General features: G+C 32.1%; 2 protein-coding genes across 2 annotated transcripts; one reads left to right on the plus strand and one right to left on the minus strand.

Moving 5' to 3' along the window:
• The first annotated feature begins 359 nt into the window (after positions 1–359).
• Positions 360–8,737, plus strand: LOC108225390 (probable tocopherol cyclase, chloroplastic). Its single transcript, XM_017400275.2, has 10 exons — positions 360–705; positions 1,230–1,474; positions 1,777–1,856; positions 3,654–3,730; positions 4,849–5,018; positions 5,695–5,792; positions 5,997–6,104; positions 6,838–6,954; positions 7,828–7,977; positions 8,280–8,737. The coding sequence occupies exons 1-10, from the start codon at positions 458–460 to the stop codon at positions 8,454–8,456; spliced, it is 1,470 nt and encodes a 489-aa protein (XP_017255764.1). The 5' UTR covers positions 360–457; the 3' UTR covers positions 8,457–8,737.
• Positions 8,738–8,821: 84 nt separating this feature from the next.
• On the minus strand, positions 8,822–13,975 carry LOC108222819 (carotenoid 9,10(9',10')-cleavage dioxygenase 1). The gene is made up of 12 exons (XM_017396743.2): positions 13,691–13,975; positions 13,466–13,603; positions 13,203–13,305; positions 10,898–11,160; positions 10,612–10,791; positions 10,459–10,537; positions 10,289–10,370; positions 10,132–10,194; positions 9,915–10,053; positions 9,494–9,806; positions 9,208–9,416; positions 8,822–9,129 (listed from the first exon to the last, which is right to left on the minus strand). The coding sequence occupies exons 1-12, from the start codon at positions 13,850–13,852 to the stop codon at positions 9,013–9,015; spliced, it is 1,848 nt and encodes a 615-aa protein (XP_017252232.2). The 5' UTR covers positions 13,853–13,975; the 3' UTR covers positions 8,822–9,012.
• Positions 13,976–18,626: the final 4,651 nt, after the last annotated feature.

Here is an 18,626-nt window from a genome sequence, read left to right on the forward strand (position 1 = left end):
TGGTGTCATCCGAATTAGAAGGTTCACTCTCATACTGACTCGCTCGATTCGTCGAGCCGGTTCCAATTTTCACATACAAACCCATATTCAATCCATCATTTTCAATAATTAGTGTCGACCCGTTCGAGCTGGCGCGATTCGAATTATACGGTTCGCTCTATTACTAACTCGTTCGATTCGTCGAGTAGGTTCCGATTTTCGCATACAAACCCATATTTGATCTGTCATTTTCAATAATTAGTGCCGATTTCGTTCAAACCCGCTCCAAACCGATTTTTTCACGAATAAAATTACGGGTCCCAATTAAGCGGTCCAAACCGCTCATATTACCATCTCAGCACTCAGCAGTGACCGCCACTCTTCTTTCATCTCATTATAAAAATCTAGCTAAATCACCGATTCCTATTTTCATCTCATATTTTTTTTTTACCAACTAAAAAATCTCCCTCTCTCTCGCATGGCAATGAACATCTGTTCTTCGCTCCATAACACGAACACTTCCTCCCCTTTTTATTCTCCCAATTCAGCCTTAATTCACAGCTCCAAGCTATTCAAACCTTCTCTAAATTATCAAAATAGGCGTCAATTTCGCCGCACTACTATACAATCAGTCTCGAATATCGATGCAAATGTAGCAGAACCGCAGATTAAACCTGTGTATACACCTACGCCCACTGATCGTAATCTTCGCACTCCTCACAGCGGGTAATCTCTCTTTTTTCCATCTCATTTGAATAATATGAAATTTATATTATGTGTTTATTTATGCACAAGAATGTTATAGTACAAACTATGCCTTATTTTTTAATCGAATTGTTCGATTCTCTGTTCCAATTATTAACCTGGATACTTTAACGATAACAGCAAATATACTATATACCTAGAATACAAGCAGCCAGAACATTTAACGATTAAAAAAAGTGAGTTTCCTAGATGTTGTAGAACATTTAAATCTGTAAATGTAATTTGGTTGTAGCTTTTGTTGTAAAAGTATTTGTAATTATTCGAAAGTTTTTATAACTGAAAACGAGCTGAGCTGCCTTATTGAACATCGGTTAAGATTATCTCAGCTTGAGATTTCGTTTAAACTAGATTTTGTGTTTGAACTTGAGCTTTCAAATAACTCGGTTTGTTGGGCCTCTCTATACATTTAATGTAATATAATGTTGACGTTTTTTATTAATTATTACTAACTTCTGACTTTTGAGGGAAATGGTGTTTTGGTTCAGGTATCATTATGACGGAAGTGCTAGAAAATTCTTTGAGGGTTGGTACTTTAAGGTTGCAATACCGGAGTGTAGGCAAAGTTTTTGTTTTATGTATGCTGTACAGAATCCCTTGTTTCGCAAAAAATTGACTGCACTGGAGGAGGCTCAGTATGGACCCAGGTGGACTGGAGTTGCGGCTCAGATTCTTGGTGCTGATGACAAGCTTATTGTCCAATCATCTGAAGAATCTCAAAACTTTTGGGGAAGTATGTCTTCTATGGCTCTGCCTAATCTATATTTTTTTGCATGAAGTATTAGTATAACAACTAATCAACTACACTGATTTGAATCATATATTTATATGTGCCTTCTGTTTTTGTTTTTGTTTTTCTTTCGAATGATCAATAAATTCAAAATGAAGTTTTTTTCCTTATTTGTTTATTGCTAGATAACATGAGGTTACTGGAATAGTTTTTGAAAGCTTTTAGGTGTTAGCTAAATGAAATTTTGTGTACGAGTAACCATGTGGCCAACTTTTAACTTGTGTTAATGGCTGTAAATGTTTTAGGTAGGCATGAACTAATGCTTGGGAATACTTTTGTGGCAAGAGATAACTTGAAGTCTCCAAAAAAGGAAACACCTCCTCAGGTTAATATCATTCTCATGATTTCCCTTCTGTTTTAAATATATCAAAGAAACACGTTTTTCGTGACATTTACCAACCTTTGTTCAGCCTAATCTAATGGCACACAGTTCTCATGAATAGTTTAGTATCCTTATAAGTTATAATAGTTTGATTATGCTAGTTCCTCAGTTTACTGATATGAGCTTCTTGAGAGTTTTATCTGTGCACCTGTGGTGGCATTTTTCTAGATGGAAATCATACTCAGAAAAATAATAATATTGTATAATTTACCAACTTTGGACTCTATTCGAGATTTTTGGGCACTGCAAGTAGGAATTTAGTTTTAATTTTCTGTACTTAATTATCTTACTGAAATTATAAACCTTTTATATAGGGATTCTGTAATACGGACGGTATTATTGTTTTTTTTCTTTTGGTTATTTTTGCTTAAAGGTGTTAGTGTAATACAGTATGGGTTTAGATCATTTGTCATCGTTACGAATGCAGGATGTTAGAGAACAAGTACATGGGTAAGAGAGAGATCAGAGGGCTAATTGCGATGGACAAAAGAATATCAGAATTCAGAGGACTTGTTATGAACTTAGAGAGAACGTAAAAACTTAAAACGAGAAATTGGATTTATTTAAGGGATGATCACAACATAAACCTGAGTTTCTTTACTATGATTTGATGGATTAGTGCTCTAGTGGGTTCACGGTGGTTCAATCTTTAATGTATTGACACAAAGCTTTATGATGAAGTTGTAAATATGGATGTGTCGGTACTCATTGGGCTTTTACATTACTGAAAAAACTACAGAAAAAAGTAGTAAATGCTGTACTATGAGAATGCCGGACTTTGAAAATATAACCATAGCTCTTCATATAGTGATATGATTGATATTAGTACTTTAAAGAAAAATATAATATATAGTGATATAATTGATATTAGTACTTTAAAGAAAAACTCTAATTGCAACTTGAAAGTAATAATAAATTTATTGCCATTACACAAGCTTGCTGATACAGAAGCAAGCTTGTGTAATGTGTACAGATGCTCCTGTATTCCAATGCAGTTTTAAAATTTAAAACTCTTTAGCTGTAATTATGCAGAATTGTAAAAAGTGGACCCCATGATAAATCCTTTTCTGTTGGAATAATATTTGCAAGTATTGAGGGTCATAATTCCAATTTTCTTGCTCTGTGGTGTACTTCTAAATCTTAAGTTGGTTTTAAAAGTTAATAATATTTTTGTGACGTGTTAACAATGCTATAACCGAAACTTAGGTCGAGACAACCACCACTGCTTACCGGTGTCCATTACTTCTAATAATTGCCCGGTCACAACTCACACTCGCTAGGTGCCTAGGTGTCATGTAGGACAATGGTGGAACTTTGGGGGGGGGGGGGGGGGGGGGTGTTAAATCTTCGCAGAGAATTCAGATAAATCAACTGTAGAATATAGAAGATTGCAACAGTTTAAATAGATATCATCTGACGGAATGACCAATAAAAACTCTTGTGTTAAAGTAATACCTAATACTTATCTAGTACTATATATATATATATATATATATATATATATATATATATATATATTTTTTTTTTTTTTTTGACGAAATCTAGTACTATATTTTATATGGGAATAACTGTCTAATTCTATCACTTTTAGAATAACTGAATCAGTTACAACTAACTTGTATTTGTAAATACATGTAGATTTAATAACATATGAATTCTTGATTCTGAGCGTCAAGATTACAATAAATTTCACCAATCTAGGCTCCTGACCTGTGTCAAGACTTCTCTTTGTCCTTGCAGGATTTCAATAAAAGAGTATTGGAAGGATTCCAAGTTACCCCACTTTGGCACCAAGGTTCAATTTCTGATGATGGAAGGTATATAGTTCATCCCTTTTAGTCCATGTTAGATTTGTACTTTGTGTTAGTATATTACCCTCTCTGGTGCAAAAAATTCGGTTATTTGAACTAGGGATTAAGAAATTAATTGGTTCTATGAAGTACATATTATACTAAATTGTTATCTTACCCTTATTTGATAACATGCGTTGGAATAATTAATTGAAATGAAAGAAAATAAGACATAAAATAATTGAGCAAAAAGGTATATAAATGTTTGGTTAACGTGACTTAAATATTTTTTAGCAAAAAAGTTTATAAGTTTTTTGATATGTGTATATGACATGTACTTGTGACCACAATTTTTATCTTAATATCAGCTATTGAACTTTATTATTGAATGATATTTATGGTGCTTCTACAGCTAGAAGCCTAGAACCCTTTAAAGTGTTATTCTTGGGATCGGGAAAATTCATCACTTTAGAGATCACTTAAAAGGGGATTTTATTTTCTAATTTCAAGTTAATTAATATTGGCTTTCTTATTTCACATAATAGGGTTAAAAAATTAATATCAAAATATACATAATTTCTTGAGTTTTAATAAGATATTATAAGGTTTTTTGTACTCCCAACACTTTTACATCACACAATTACAAATAAATTGAATAATATTCCTAAGTTTTTGAAATTTTGTCATAGATACAATATAAGAGAGACCACAAAGACCAATGAAAGACACTTTAGATTATGATGAATGGCGTAGAAGTTATCAAATACTTAATTATATCACATACTATCATGAATATTATTCGTACTCTTAAAGTGTGTACAAATGTGTATATAAACGAAATTATAACTTTATGTAAAAGTTGGAACTGTGATTTAACACTAAGATTTCAGTAAAATATATTAACTATCACAATGAGGGGTTATTAAATTATGATGCTGGTCCCAACTTGGGAATGCATCTTTTATTAATTTAAAGAGGCTACAACTTTAGAAAGTATCAAATTTGATGGGTTCTGCAGTATTTGTTAAAAAAAATTATTTGTTTTTGAGAAGTTAATAGTTTTCAGGGGCTGTAACTAATACATAGTACTGTATAGTGGTTCATGCTTAGTGGGGTTGTTTGATGTGTCTAAATTTGTTGTACAGGAATAATTTTGCAGAAGTTGTAAAAACGGCGCGGTGGGAGTACAGTACCCGTCCTGTCTATGGCTGGGGTAATGTTGGATCCAAACAGAAAGCAACAGCAGGATGGCTTGCTGCATTTCCTGTGTTTGAACCTCATTGGCAAATATGCATGGCCGGAGGCCTCTCGACAGGCATTATACTGATTCCATACTTCCTGATGATATGTGTCTACTCGAGTGGCGTGATATGCCATATTTATATGGGTTCTTTCAATAGATATTCACTCTCTCATCTATTGAATCAGGCTAAAATTGTGTGCGAATTGTTATACATGTCATAGTTGTATCTTCATATTTGTGAATACATGTCCTCACAATGCTATATGTGATTTGGTATCTAGTATTAAACTATTATGCTTTAGTGAAATTCAAAAATACATCTACGTGTATATTCAAAGATATCACTGTGTTCAGTAGACTTGACCGTAATATATCTTGTCAATTTCTGCTAACTATATATACCATTGTACTCTATTTTTTCCAGAAAATCAGACATTTTCTGGCAGTACTACAAATTTTTTTGTTTTGTGACTGAATTGAGATATTTTGTAGTAAGAATTCCTCCTCTTTGTCACCATTTTCCGGCACAGCTTACCTTGTAAATCTCATCTGATTAATAAGCATGAGCATTAATTTATACAGTGAATATGATGCTCTATGTAAAAAGGTCTGTGAAAATGCTGACCCCTTTTAAATATAATACTCATAATTTGTGGTTGATTTATGCTTAGCTCGTTAGTGGTACATTATTTATGTTTTTCCAGACAGATGCTGGACAGATATCTTATACAATAAATATTCAGTCCAGGTTGGATAGAGTGGGATGGTGAAAGATTTGAATTTGAAAATGCCCCCTCATACTCTGAGAAAAACTGGGGAGGAGCCTTTCCGAGAAAATGGTTCTGGGTAAACTTTCAACCCTTAAGTAGTATCGTATTATACCTCAAGGTTCTGCTTCTAGTGTAATTACATATTTTCCTCAATAAATTATTAGTGACTTAAATGTGATTTAAAGGCACTTATCAAGTAACTATAGATGCAAATGTCTTGTGTAGTTGGACACCAATATTAGCTCGCCTATGAAAACAAGTAGCTGATGTTTTTCTACAGGTTCAATGTAATGTATTCGAAGGCGCTACAGGGGAAGTTGCACTTACAGCTGGTGGTGGACTTAGGCAACTGCCTGGACTGAGTGAGAAATTTGAAAATGCTGCGTTGGTAAATCTCTGCATGTCAGCATTAGTTGTGTTACTATTGTATTAAAAATAATAATTTGTTAAATTTGAAAGGGAAAAGGTAGGATGTCCCATTTTCAACAGTTAGCATTAGTTAACTCTAGTAGTTCTATACATTGATCCCTTTATGACTTTAGAGAATTTGCTTCTTACTCATTCTTAATGTGGAGGAGCCAGTGCATTATGACGGAAATTTCTTCAAATTGAAAATCAACAATGCAAATGTTACCGTTTTTAGTGCATCTTTTTATGCACTTTGCTGCTTAATCTTTATGTTGCTCTATTATCTTTAAATCGGGAATTTAACCATTATCTAGGTACGTTGAAGTTTGTTTGGCCAAAATATCTCAACATAAAAGAATAACCTTAAACGAACAAATACCTCATTTTTATTCAGACGAGGCTCCCGCTGGAATGACTGATACTTGACGTTGCATTGGTATCCCAGAAAAGTGGAGTTATTTTTGCTTAAAAAGTCACTTCCTTTTAAAATTTGGAACTAAAAGAATTGTAATATTTTTAATGCAATGGATGCTTGTCATTCATGATATGTATTGAGTGTTGACCATCACTTTGTTGTCAATAGTAAACACCTTTGATAGAAGTCAGATCTGGATGTGGTTGTAGAGTTTTCTCGGTAAATAGGACATTTTTGACAGGTTTGATTTAAGTGAAGAGGTATTTGTTTGATAATTCATATTCCATAACCGGTACAGATTGGAGTACACTATGAAGGAGTGCTTTATGAATTTGTACCATGGAATGGAGTAGTTGAATGGGAGATTTCTCCATGGGGTTGCTGGCAAATTTCTGCAGAGAACAAAACCCATAAGGTAATGGTGTATTATGCAATTTTCTTTTTTATCCCATATAATTTGTCTTTCACATTGATCATGATATTTCTTGATGTATCATTGACTTAAGGTATGTAGGGTTATAATCCTACCTTGGTTATCACGTAGACAACTAGTCGAGAATTAGTCGGTGACCAGTGTCCTTGAAAATACTTGGGCGCCTAGGCCCCTTGAGGCACGACTTGACACCGTGCCACCATCATAACTATGATTGTGGTATACATTTGTACGATACAAACAATGACAATGCAAAAGGAGATTGAGATGAACATGATATTGAGATGGATGACTTTGCCCGTTATTTGTCATCAATTATTTTTTAATTTGCTCGTAAATGTTGGATATTCGGAATTTGGATGTTATTATGTAGTAAATATGCTTAATTTGAACTTATTATTCTATTACTTATGATTTAAATTATGAAATTAATGCGTTTTATACGAGTATTTGGGTGACTTGTGACTTGTGACTTGTTGACTAGTCTTCTCGAAGGTACTCGAGCATCGAGGTTCGACTTGGCACTGTGATAACCATGAATCCTGGACTTTTACCTTAATTATCTTTAATTTCAAGGACGATAATCCCATATAACCACATTATTAGATCATTTCAATACCTAGCAAGAGAAGGACAAGGTATTCCCTTCCATAGGAATAAACCAAAAGATAATTAGAATATAGTTCCATGGGATTATAGTCCTATAAATTTACAACAAAAAAGGTAATTGTAGATTATTATCAGCCTTTGACTGATAGACAACCTGAAGCTATTTTTCTCTGTGCGACATGATTATAGGCTTTTAAAATGCTTTGTTCTCTACATTTCTTGCTTATTTTAGTTGCTCCTGAGCAGATAGAGTTGGAGGCAACAACTCAGTATTCAGGTACACCACTGCGTGCTCCAACCACAGAATCTGGTTTTGCTCCTGCTTGTAAAGATACGTGTTGGGGTGACTTAACACTGAAAATGTGGGAACGGAGCTCAAATGGCAGTAAAGGGAAGGTTTGTTTTGTTCAACTAGACCATATCTTATCATGTTACTATAACTGTGGAAGAACTACTGCTTATTCTGATATATATATCGTCACCACTAGCACTTCTATACTTTATCAAGGTTCTCCATGTTTTATTGAACATGTAAATAATTGTTTAGTGCAATGTGCGATAAAACCTATATTTTGAACTTTTATTTTCTGTTATTTGAATTTAACCTTTGTGTATATATTTCATGTTCCCCTTAACTACTTCTATGACCACAATAGAACAACCTTTCAAAACATTAACACTTTCTTCTGATGGTCTAGCTTATTTTGGATACTACTAGCAACATGGCAGCAGTAGAAGTTGGAGGAGGACCATGGTTCAATAGCTGGAAAGGCCGGACATTTACACCAGAAGTTCTAAATCGCGCTCTTAATGTTGGTGTTGATGTTGAGGGGTTATTTAATTTCGTTCCATTCCTCAAGCCCCCTGGTTTATAGATACTCACTATAAGGTGGTGTTAATCGCTATCAAATTTACAAGAATGCATGTTGTTTTGATGCATGGATCTCACTGGATGTTGCAAGTATATTAGCTTCCTGAGAGTGCAACAAGGTACTATCAAATTAGGGTCCTTGTAAATATTGACAGCTGGAGGGGTGGGATAGTTTAGGTCAACTCCAACCAAATCCAAATTTGGATCACCAAATGATCTGAATTTAGGGCGGGATTCAAATCTTATTCCAACTATACCATCCAAATATAGATCCAAATTCATTCATCTTTATAATATTCATTTACTTTGATTATAAATATTTCAAAAAATGATTAACTAATACAATTGACGACTAGACCAAAACCAGGCTATCAAAAAATTTGCACTTATAGCAAGCTGACATCTTAAATGGTATTTGTCAAGAAACACATGAGCATGATATAATTTTATGTCAAAAAGCGCTTGAAATAATAATTAAAATATTGAAAACAAAACGTCAGGCGCACACACGCACACACACTTGGCAGTCTCTTCAAGAACGCTCATTTCTTGAAACTTGTTTATGCAGAAGCTACTTTTTTCATAAAAGCTCCATGAAAACCATATGGAACTCTGCTTGGTAATGTAATCTTCGCCACTGGCTTCTCAGAGAATTTCTTCGCATCAATTATATAAACCTGAAACGCAACATTTCAAATTAGTCTGCAATGCCAAAGTAGTGCAGAAAGGATATCTGGTCATCACTTGGGATTTACCTGAGATACATTAGTATTTTCATTATGTACATAAGTGACTATCCACCCATCATCTTCTTCACAGCCCTTGTTCCTAGAGACAAATGCTGCCCCCGAGCAGAATGTCTTCTCAGGAAACGCATGATATTCGACCTTTATCAAATCTTCACATTTTTTGTCTGCTGGTTCTTTAAAATACAGCTTGGCCAGTCCTCCATACTTCCCCATGCCTAAATGTATATACAAAGTAGTTTAATGTTTACTCATCTCGAAACTAATTTGACAAACAGAAACAAGTTGTTAATACCCGACGCAGAGCTTGCTTCTGTATTGATAATTTGCGCGTATGCAAACTTGTTACTGATCCCACTGTAATCTTCGTTGATCATAGGAAAGTCCATGGAATGTTCTGTTCCGGTTAGATTCTTCTCCTGCACATCTCCTGTTATTATGTTTAATCTCCATTCGTAACAGCGAGAGAAAAATAATCCCTCACAGATTTCACCATCATTATTTCTCTCCAGATGCTTAAAACCATTGGAGAAGTACTCAAATCTTTTTAGGCCAAAATCAGGTCCTGGTATTACTGATCCCAGAGCTCTACAAGCCCACATGACTACCTGAAAAGAATTTTATGATTGTGCATAAGTTCTATAATAATCAGAAAAAGAAAACAACAAATTGAAACAGGAGAAGTCTGGTTATGAATTATAATGTTTATTTGTTACCTCATCACCGTCTTCAAAACAATTGATGATATGAAATGCACTACACGCCTGCACATCAAACCACTGAACAGATTCTGCATCGCCATAACGGGGCATTACTCCAATCCTTGCATAATCTTTATCGTCGAACCTTATTAATCTACACAGAGAAGCACATTACCAGTGACACAGTCATGTAAAAAAACAAGGAATGTAGGGAAATAAAATGAATACTCACGGGCCTCCACGAATGAGTCGATTAATATCTACTGTCAGTGGAAAGTCCATTAGAACATTGTACCTGCAATGTGAGTTTACTTAAACTAATCATCAACAGGAAACTAATGAATGGGTTGATCAGTCAGACACAACTATCATAAATCGTACAGATATACCTCTCCGTAACCCCTATCTCATGAGTAAGGCTAGACCTCTTATAATCAAGATCAGCTCTATGAACCAGTGTCCTGCCATCAGCTGATCAACAAGACAACTTGATTCAACTCATTACCCAAGTCATTTTACCAACAAAGTTGAATATAATACTGGCTTAAAGTTGAGTTACCTGAAAAAATACCGAGTTCAAGAAAGGGTTTGACGGCATCAAACCCCATAAAAACCAGCTCCCCTGTACCTGGAGCTTTCTGTGGCACAAAATATTTGATTAAGTAACAACCAAAATCAAAAAATTTATAAATCCCTGGTGAAGAATGCTAACCTTTGGGTGGCTAGTGAAGGGTCTATTCCAAGTCCCGCCGACATCCCATTCACCTAATGTTTCCAGTGTCTGAATATCAATTTCCTGGGGCAAGTCACTTTCAGCGACGGAGTAGTACTTCCCCGAGTGCTCGAAAACGTTGGTATTGCTAATAATCTTGTTTACTTTGCCGAACCTTAACTGCAACAATGAATATTATTCGCAATAGACTAGAAGTCATGTCTAGATAAATCAACTATACATGTGCAACTGAAGCCTAAGATTATGAGCTCTTAGATGGTCATACCAGATTCAAAAGATAAGCAGACAGAACAGCTGCAGAATCACCTTCGACTGTGGGAATAAAACATGGCTTGTTCTTTCTGCTCTCCATTTTGAATGTCTCAGTTTGAACATGTTTATTGTTGTAGTAAATTCTGGAGATGCCATCAGAATCATTTTTTTCGAAATAGATTGCATGAATCATTCCTTCTCCTTCTACCCAGATGTGACTTGATCTCCCAAACTTTGATACTGCGGATTTCAGTCCACCAAATAGTGGATTCGGGCCTGCATTTGTTCAGTTATTGGCAGTTTATCAGATTTTACGTTTCAGGATTTATTGATTCATTAGATACCGACTTCACAGACAAGTTACCATATTAATTGTTCAAATGTTTGGTTCCGAACTTGTGTCACTTTGAACTTGAGATTCTTAAGTAGCTTTCTGAAACAGCGAAGATCAAGATTACAAGGACTTGGTGTACGTGGGCTAAACATTTCGTGAGCGGCTCGAGTTCGGCTCGTAAAATATTAGAATTTAGCTCGAAAATAATCAAGCCGAACTCGAGCTCGAGCTATTTGAATAGTTTACTGAGCCAAGTTCGAGCTTCATATTACTTGGTTCTTGAGGCTCGCGAACCTAATCAAGCCTGTATTATTAAAATTATTTTTATACTATTATACTCCCTCCATCCCAAATTAGATGAGCTCGTTGACTTCGGGCACGCACTTTAAAATCCATTGACCGCTACATTACTTATTTTTGAAATTATATTTTTCCAAACAAAAATTTAAATATGAAATTTTCATTTACAAAAGAAAAATAAAAAAAATAAATTTCGAAACTATACGGTCAATGCACCTTAAATTACGTGTCCAAAGTCAACTAGCTCATCTAATTTGGGATGGAGGGAGTATAAATTTAATTTTTATGTCTTCTTTTATATATTTAATCGAATCGAACTCGAGCCAAACCGATCATGTTTCAAGTTTTAAATAGTTGATGAAATCATTCGAACTTTCGAGCCTCTCGAACTTTCAAGAGCCGAGTTTTGAATAAATTAAAAGTTCAGTTAAACTGGAGCTCGAGGTCGAACCCCAAATTTTTTAATCGAGCTCGTGCCCAGTGTAACAGTGTTCGACTCGGCTCGGCTCGATTACACCCCTGCACTCGGCAGTCAGTGATTTAATGCTCCACGTATTTCAGAAAACATATATAGAGCCTAGACCTGGTATTTCTATGAAGTGCTTCAACAAGAAAATAAATACTATATTAAGTACAGAAATGCATGCTCATCCACATCCAAAATTGTGGGATTGAGCTCAGATTCTTCAAACTAGTGCTCTCAGGGATGGAAAACCACTGAAAGACTGTTAACAAGATGGAATTTGGTTGATGTATAAATCAAAACGATTAGGTCATCCGTACCGAGTAAAAGAATTACTCCCTCTCTGCGTTTATGCTGGGCCGAGTTTTCATATTAATTTTAAAATTCTTATAAAATATAATTTCATAAAAAGTATTTTGTAAATATTTATATGATCATTTTAATTGATAATTATAGTTTATTATATTAATAATATTTATATATAATAAATCATAAATATCACAAATAATATTAAAAACATATATAAAAGGTTACTTACCACTTACTAGTAATTTCTCACTTGTAAAAAATAAATATTTTTAGGGAATTGATAAATAAGCTCCAAATTTTACTATTTAAGCTCCATTTCAATTTTTTCTTTTACCCAAATAGCATAATCACCTATAATATGGATGAAACATTGGTAGAAAGCATGAGTAAATGTGGTATAAAATATGGAATTGGAGCTTAAATAGTAAAATGTGGAGCTTATTTATCAATTCCCTATTTTTATTAATTATTAATTTAAGTCAAACAGACCTTAGACGAGGGTATGTGAGGTTTTGAGACTCTTTAGAGTCGAACTAACATAATTTGCCGTCTTTTTTTTTCTTTGTTTTAACACCAGGAGGTATAATTCTCTTCGGGAGTTGAACATGTGAAGGATACATGTCCCCTTTATAACCAGCTAATCACGGTATGATTCATATGTTATAATATTTGTATAATTTTAATTAAAATGTTTGATAATTTAAAGAAGTGTCTTTTGTTAGTTAAAGAAAAAGATTGAAAAGAAGTAGGAGCTATAAAAAAAGTCAATTTCTCTATGAACTTCTTAAAAGCGTTTTTGTATAAACAGGTTAAGAAAATAAAAACCGTTTCTTTTTAAACTGATTTTTTCTGAGAACTTTTAACTTTTATTGCTGAAAAAGTAAATTCCTCGTAAATTTTCGCCCAACATACCAATTCTGACGTAAGTGCCCTCTGGAAAATCACATGGAATTGCCCCTTCCACGTTATTTAGAAGAACTTTATCACCCATCTCTTCCACTGGAGCAAAATTACTCTAGCAAAACAAGTAGCAATTAATATCTTGAAATATTTGATAGAACCTAATATATATACAGAGTTTAGTTTATAAGAGGAGAATTTTTAGACAAGGATTAGCTGGAGTACCATTTTGAAAAACATGCAAATTTAACTAAAATTTTTGATTGAAAAGTTACCTGATTTTCCATATACGACTGCTCTTCAAATTTGAAGACTGTGTCCACAATGGCATCTAATAGTTTCATGGAAGAGTTTTTCCATGTTTTTTGAACATCAATTCTCGTGGGAATACGCTGAAACTCACTTAACAGTGGCTGCTCCTCAGTTACGGACACAAGTATACATATGTCAGTCACGTTTGCAGTTTAGTTGTAAGAATCACAAACTTATAAAAACATTACCTTAAAGGAAGAGATCATGGTGGTGATTATACGATCAAATGCATGTGTAGTGGAAGGCTTTTCAGCCGACAACTTGGTTCGAAAATTTGCTGTGCAAATAGCCATCCTGTCTACATGTGTTTGCACTTTGCACACATACATATATAACACCCTCCAAATCATTTTTAAATACAGGCCAGCTTTTCTGAATTTACCCGTTGTGCATATACAACATGTCTTTCTTTATAAGAAAATATACAACATGCATTTTAAATATATGCATTTCTACGCATGTGCTATTAGTAGCTTTTGTTACATACGTAAAAACTGAATACAGAATACCTAACTTCTTAAGTGTAAATATTAACTTAGGCTATATTTGTGAGTAATTAGTGAAATTGTTTATAATTTTTATTTCTTCTATCATTCCATTCTAATTATTTTAATTAAAAATTTAAGAATGTTCATTCATTTGTTCATCATCTTTTTTATATCATGTTTTTCCTCAAAAATTTTAACTCACTCATATTTAATCATTATTGTCTCATAATTTCTTCTATCTCCATAAAAATTGTCCATATATTTTCATTCCATCCTCCCCTCAGTCCATTCCTTTCGAGTGAACACAACCTTAACCTTTCACAAATTTGATTCACCTCTATCACACTCAAATTGATGAAAATATAGATGAGTAAGAGTTTCAAGCAACGTTGTTGACCAAAAATCCTATATTATTATTTATATAATAGTCATATCAATAAAACTTATTATTGGGTATTATAAATTATATAATATAAAAAAAAGATGATTTAAAGAGCTCTTTATTGTGGACCTATTAATGAACCCGATAAATACAATTAATTAATAAATTTAATTATAATTAATTTGAATGCCCATATCATATTATTACTAATCTAACAACTTTCGTGTACAGTTTTATTTTCATTTATCAATATGTATTTTATTTCAAAACTTGAATTTCAAAAGGCATAAATTTGAGTTGTTATTTCAAATTATCAGCTGTATATAAATGTTTTTATATTTAATTGAAATTCAGATTTCTTATCCAAACACATCATGTAACTAAATTCAATATTAAATGAAATTTAAGATAATGAATAAATAATATAATTGTGGTAAGTATATTATCACCAAGTTAAAATGAAAAAAAATGGGATAAAATTCACATATATACAATATTATATTGAATTAAGAGGTTATTATAAAGAAGTGGTGTTTGTAGTTTATATATCAAAATATTTGTCAAATTTTATTAAAGTTTAAAAAAATCATCAAAATTTCAAATTCGCGGATTAGTGACTGATTCTACTTTTTTTCCCTTTTAAAAGATTGGAATTTTTATGTTTTCATTAATTTTTTACAAGGGTGACCAAATTTTATTTCCAGCTAACTCATTTTCACCTTAGAAATTAACATGAGCCATTTGATCTTAAGAGGCGGATATAAAATATGATTATTAATTTATAAATTGAAATTTTGACCAACACCCCTCTCTTAATTATGACATACATATATAATTTTTGAATCTCACAAATTAGATTTGAATTTGTGTATGTACATATTACACACATACATGGGGGCCTCTGGGTGGCCATGCCCCCATAGGTTTCAGAAAAGTGTATATATTTTTATATGAGATCCACATATTTGACAATATTAATCTACAAAATATTACTCCTTGTGTCCCTGGAATGTTAAAAATTGCCCCTAGAATGTTAAAAATTAAAAAGTGCCCCCTTAGCATTGTGTTCTGCCTCCATCACTGCACACATATATAGTAATTTGAATTTTTGTATGTACATATATATATTACACACATATATAGTTATATGAATAATATGAGTAATAAAGTTTATGATGAAATGCATCATTGAATATAATACTTTATTTAATCACTACTAGAATTACATGCATATATGTAATGCGAATGTGATAGGATAAATAGACATATATGCTTATCTAATGATAATTGATTTTTTAGACACCAATATATATAAATTGTGATTTTTTAGACATCAATATATATAAATTGTGATATTAAGATTATTTTCTTCAAATAATTAAATTTGTTTAATGATAATTTATATATTATCTATACTCTCTGAGATTTTAGAAAAATTAAATTGATTACTTCCTCACTAGCAAAATAACACAGTACCCTGGAGTACCAACAACATGACAATGGATCTATAGTATTTGATGAACGAGTATATTTGAAGATAGGTTACTACTGACACTAGTTACGTCCTGTTCTCAAATATCAACCCTCATGCTGCAAGTGGTAATATTTCTTTCGCGAAGGAGTTAGTAATAAGATCCCTCGTGTTTGAAAAATAAGATCCGCTTATGTTGTTAGTGCAGCTGGAACATCTCATATAGCGGGTGTATGTGTACGGCTTAAAAACCACGGTAGAAGTCACGAACATTTGTGTAAAAAGTCAAGAATCACTGCTAGTTTTGTTTGAGAATTTCTACTTATTTCCCAAACACTTTAATCACTTAAAATTTGCTTCTAAGTTCTACTCCACTTTTTTATTATAAGGAGAAAGTACTTATTTTAAATTTACCCAAACGGCCCAAAAAATTGTTTAAAATAATTAACCAAACGATATAATATATTGTAGGTGTAAATTTTTTAAATAAATTTGGTTATTATATTTAGTTATATTTTAAAATAATAATATAAACTATTTAAATTATTATAAATAAATATATTATTCTAATATAGTAGTATTATATTTTTACATATCTCATAAATATAATCGATTATGTTATGATATATTTGGAAATATTAGTATTAATATGAATATGTTTAGGTAAAGGTTTCTTAGATACAAAAGCATGGTTAGAAACCCTAATAAAAATTTTAAACCTCGTTTGACATTGGCGCAACACCCCATCTTTTGACCGAAAATGAAATTAAAAACATGATAAATCTAAATATAAATTTTTGGAAAGTACTCACTCTTTTGAAACAAAAATAATTTTTAAATTTTTTGACATATAGAAATTTTAATATCATATCGTCCCAAAAATTTTAATATCAGATGACATAGGCAAAACATTTATCATAAAAAATAAGTATTTTTTAAAAAATTAATATTCTGATTACATATAATTATTTATAAGAACCTAAAATATTTTTTTTAAATATACACTAAAAAATACTACAAAATAAATCAGAAATGAAAATATCAAATTAAAATAATAGATGAAATATAGTTTATATTTATTCTAGATCTAAAATTTAGAAACAAATTTATTAAAATTTATTTAAATGACTGCCTTGTGATAAACTAAAATAAAATGGATAAATTTAAATCAAAACAACTGCACTGTTACTATGAGTACTGAAATAAGTAATTTTTTGTTACTAGATTACAAAATTTGATCAGAAAAAGATTCGTACTCGCCATCGAGGAATATTTACTTAATTATGAAGGCCAGGGTTGACTGTTGTCTTAGGCATTTAGCATTATTAAAATGTTCTTTTCTAATTGCATCGCTTATGACTTGGTGTTCCAGAGACATCCCCTAAAAAAATATATGTATACAATATTGTCTAGTTGAAATTGTTTATCAAGGCATAGTTATGGTATGTTTTTATTTATACTCTGAATATTTTATTTATCAATTTATATTAAATATTTGTTCCAACAGGTTTTAAGATTTCAGTTTATATACATACTATGTCTGTGCTGATATTTATTTTTTGACCTCAAATAATAATTATATTTATGTAAAATTTTAGTTTTTATATTAATTTTAAAATAAATTATTATTTGACAATTTCATAATACAAAATTATATTAAGTTTTAATATCAAATTTTGTAAATTATCAAAGATTAAAAAAAAATAGATCAGTAATATTCCACTTAACTGACTTCGACATTTGTATCGCTCTATCTACAATAAGCAAGTCCAAGAGTGTCATAGTTCATGCCCCAAATATAATATAAAATATTATGTCCTAGTAATTTAGGACATACTTTACTAACTTGAACTCCAACCATGTGTCTTATTCTCACACTATGTTTAATATTTTATTATTAAAGACTCTCTTTGCATAATATAAAAGTAGAGAGAGAAAGAGAGTGTGATGAGAATTTATAATAAAATATTGAATAGGGCAAGGTGAGATGTGCCTCAAAAATAGGGCTTGTCCTAGTGATATAAGATATCACTATGACATTGTTGGATCAAGTTTTTTATCAATTGTCCTGAATTATAACTTAGAACATGATATATGGCATCTGTTGGACTTGCTCTAACAGTAAATCAAATCATGACGATACTCTTTCCTCCCAAAATAACTGTCACTTAAATTTTTTTTGCGGTACGAGCCGTGCCATGCTGTGTTCGTTATGTCCGGACATAGAACCGACACTAGAAAACAGGCAGGTTGCACCAGGCTTCGGGGAATGAAAATTGTACTCCCTTCGTCAAGTATACATTCACGGCTTTCACGGTTTACACGTATTTCGAGGCTCAAATAAAATACAGTTATATAATATTTTTTAAAATTTTGTTTTTGAATAAAAATTTAGACATCATATTTTTATTCGGAATAAGAAAATTTAAAAAAATATTATGAAACTATACTTTAAATGAGCCTTTAAAAACGTGTCAAAAAATAACGTATACAACTCATTGGGGCAGAGGGAGTAACCGATACCATCGGTCGGGCGGATTGACATGTGGCATGCGATTTGACACGTGGCCAGCGGGTTGGGATGGATTGGCCAGGTTTATCGATTATTTCTTATTTTCCTTTTTTAATTTTTATACATTATTATAATAAAATTCACTTGTAAATTTTAACCACGATCAATAATTATTAATAAGTTGTGAATTATCAAATGCAATACAATAAAAATTAGAATTTATTCGATTTTAAATTATTTTCATTTAATAACTACATAAGTGTTGGCTATG

Source organism: Daucus carota, chromosome 1 (genome assembly GCF_001625215.2).
Source record: "Daucus carota subsp. sativus chromosome 1, DH1 v3.0, whole genome shotgun sequence".
Lineage (NCBI taxonomy): Eukaryota > Viridiplantae > Streptophyta > Magnoliopsida > Apiales > Apiaceae > Daucus > Daucus carota.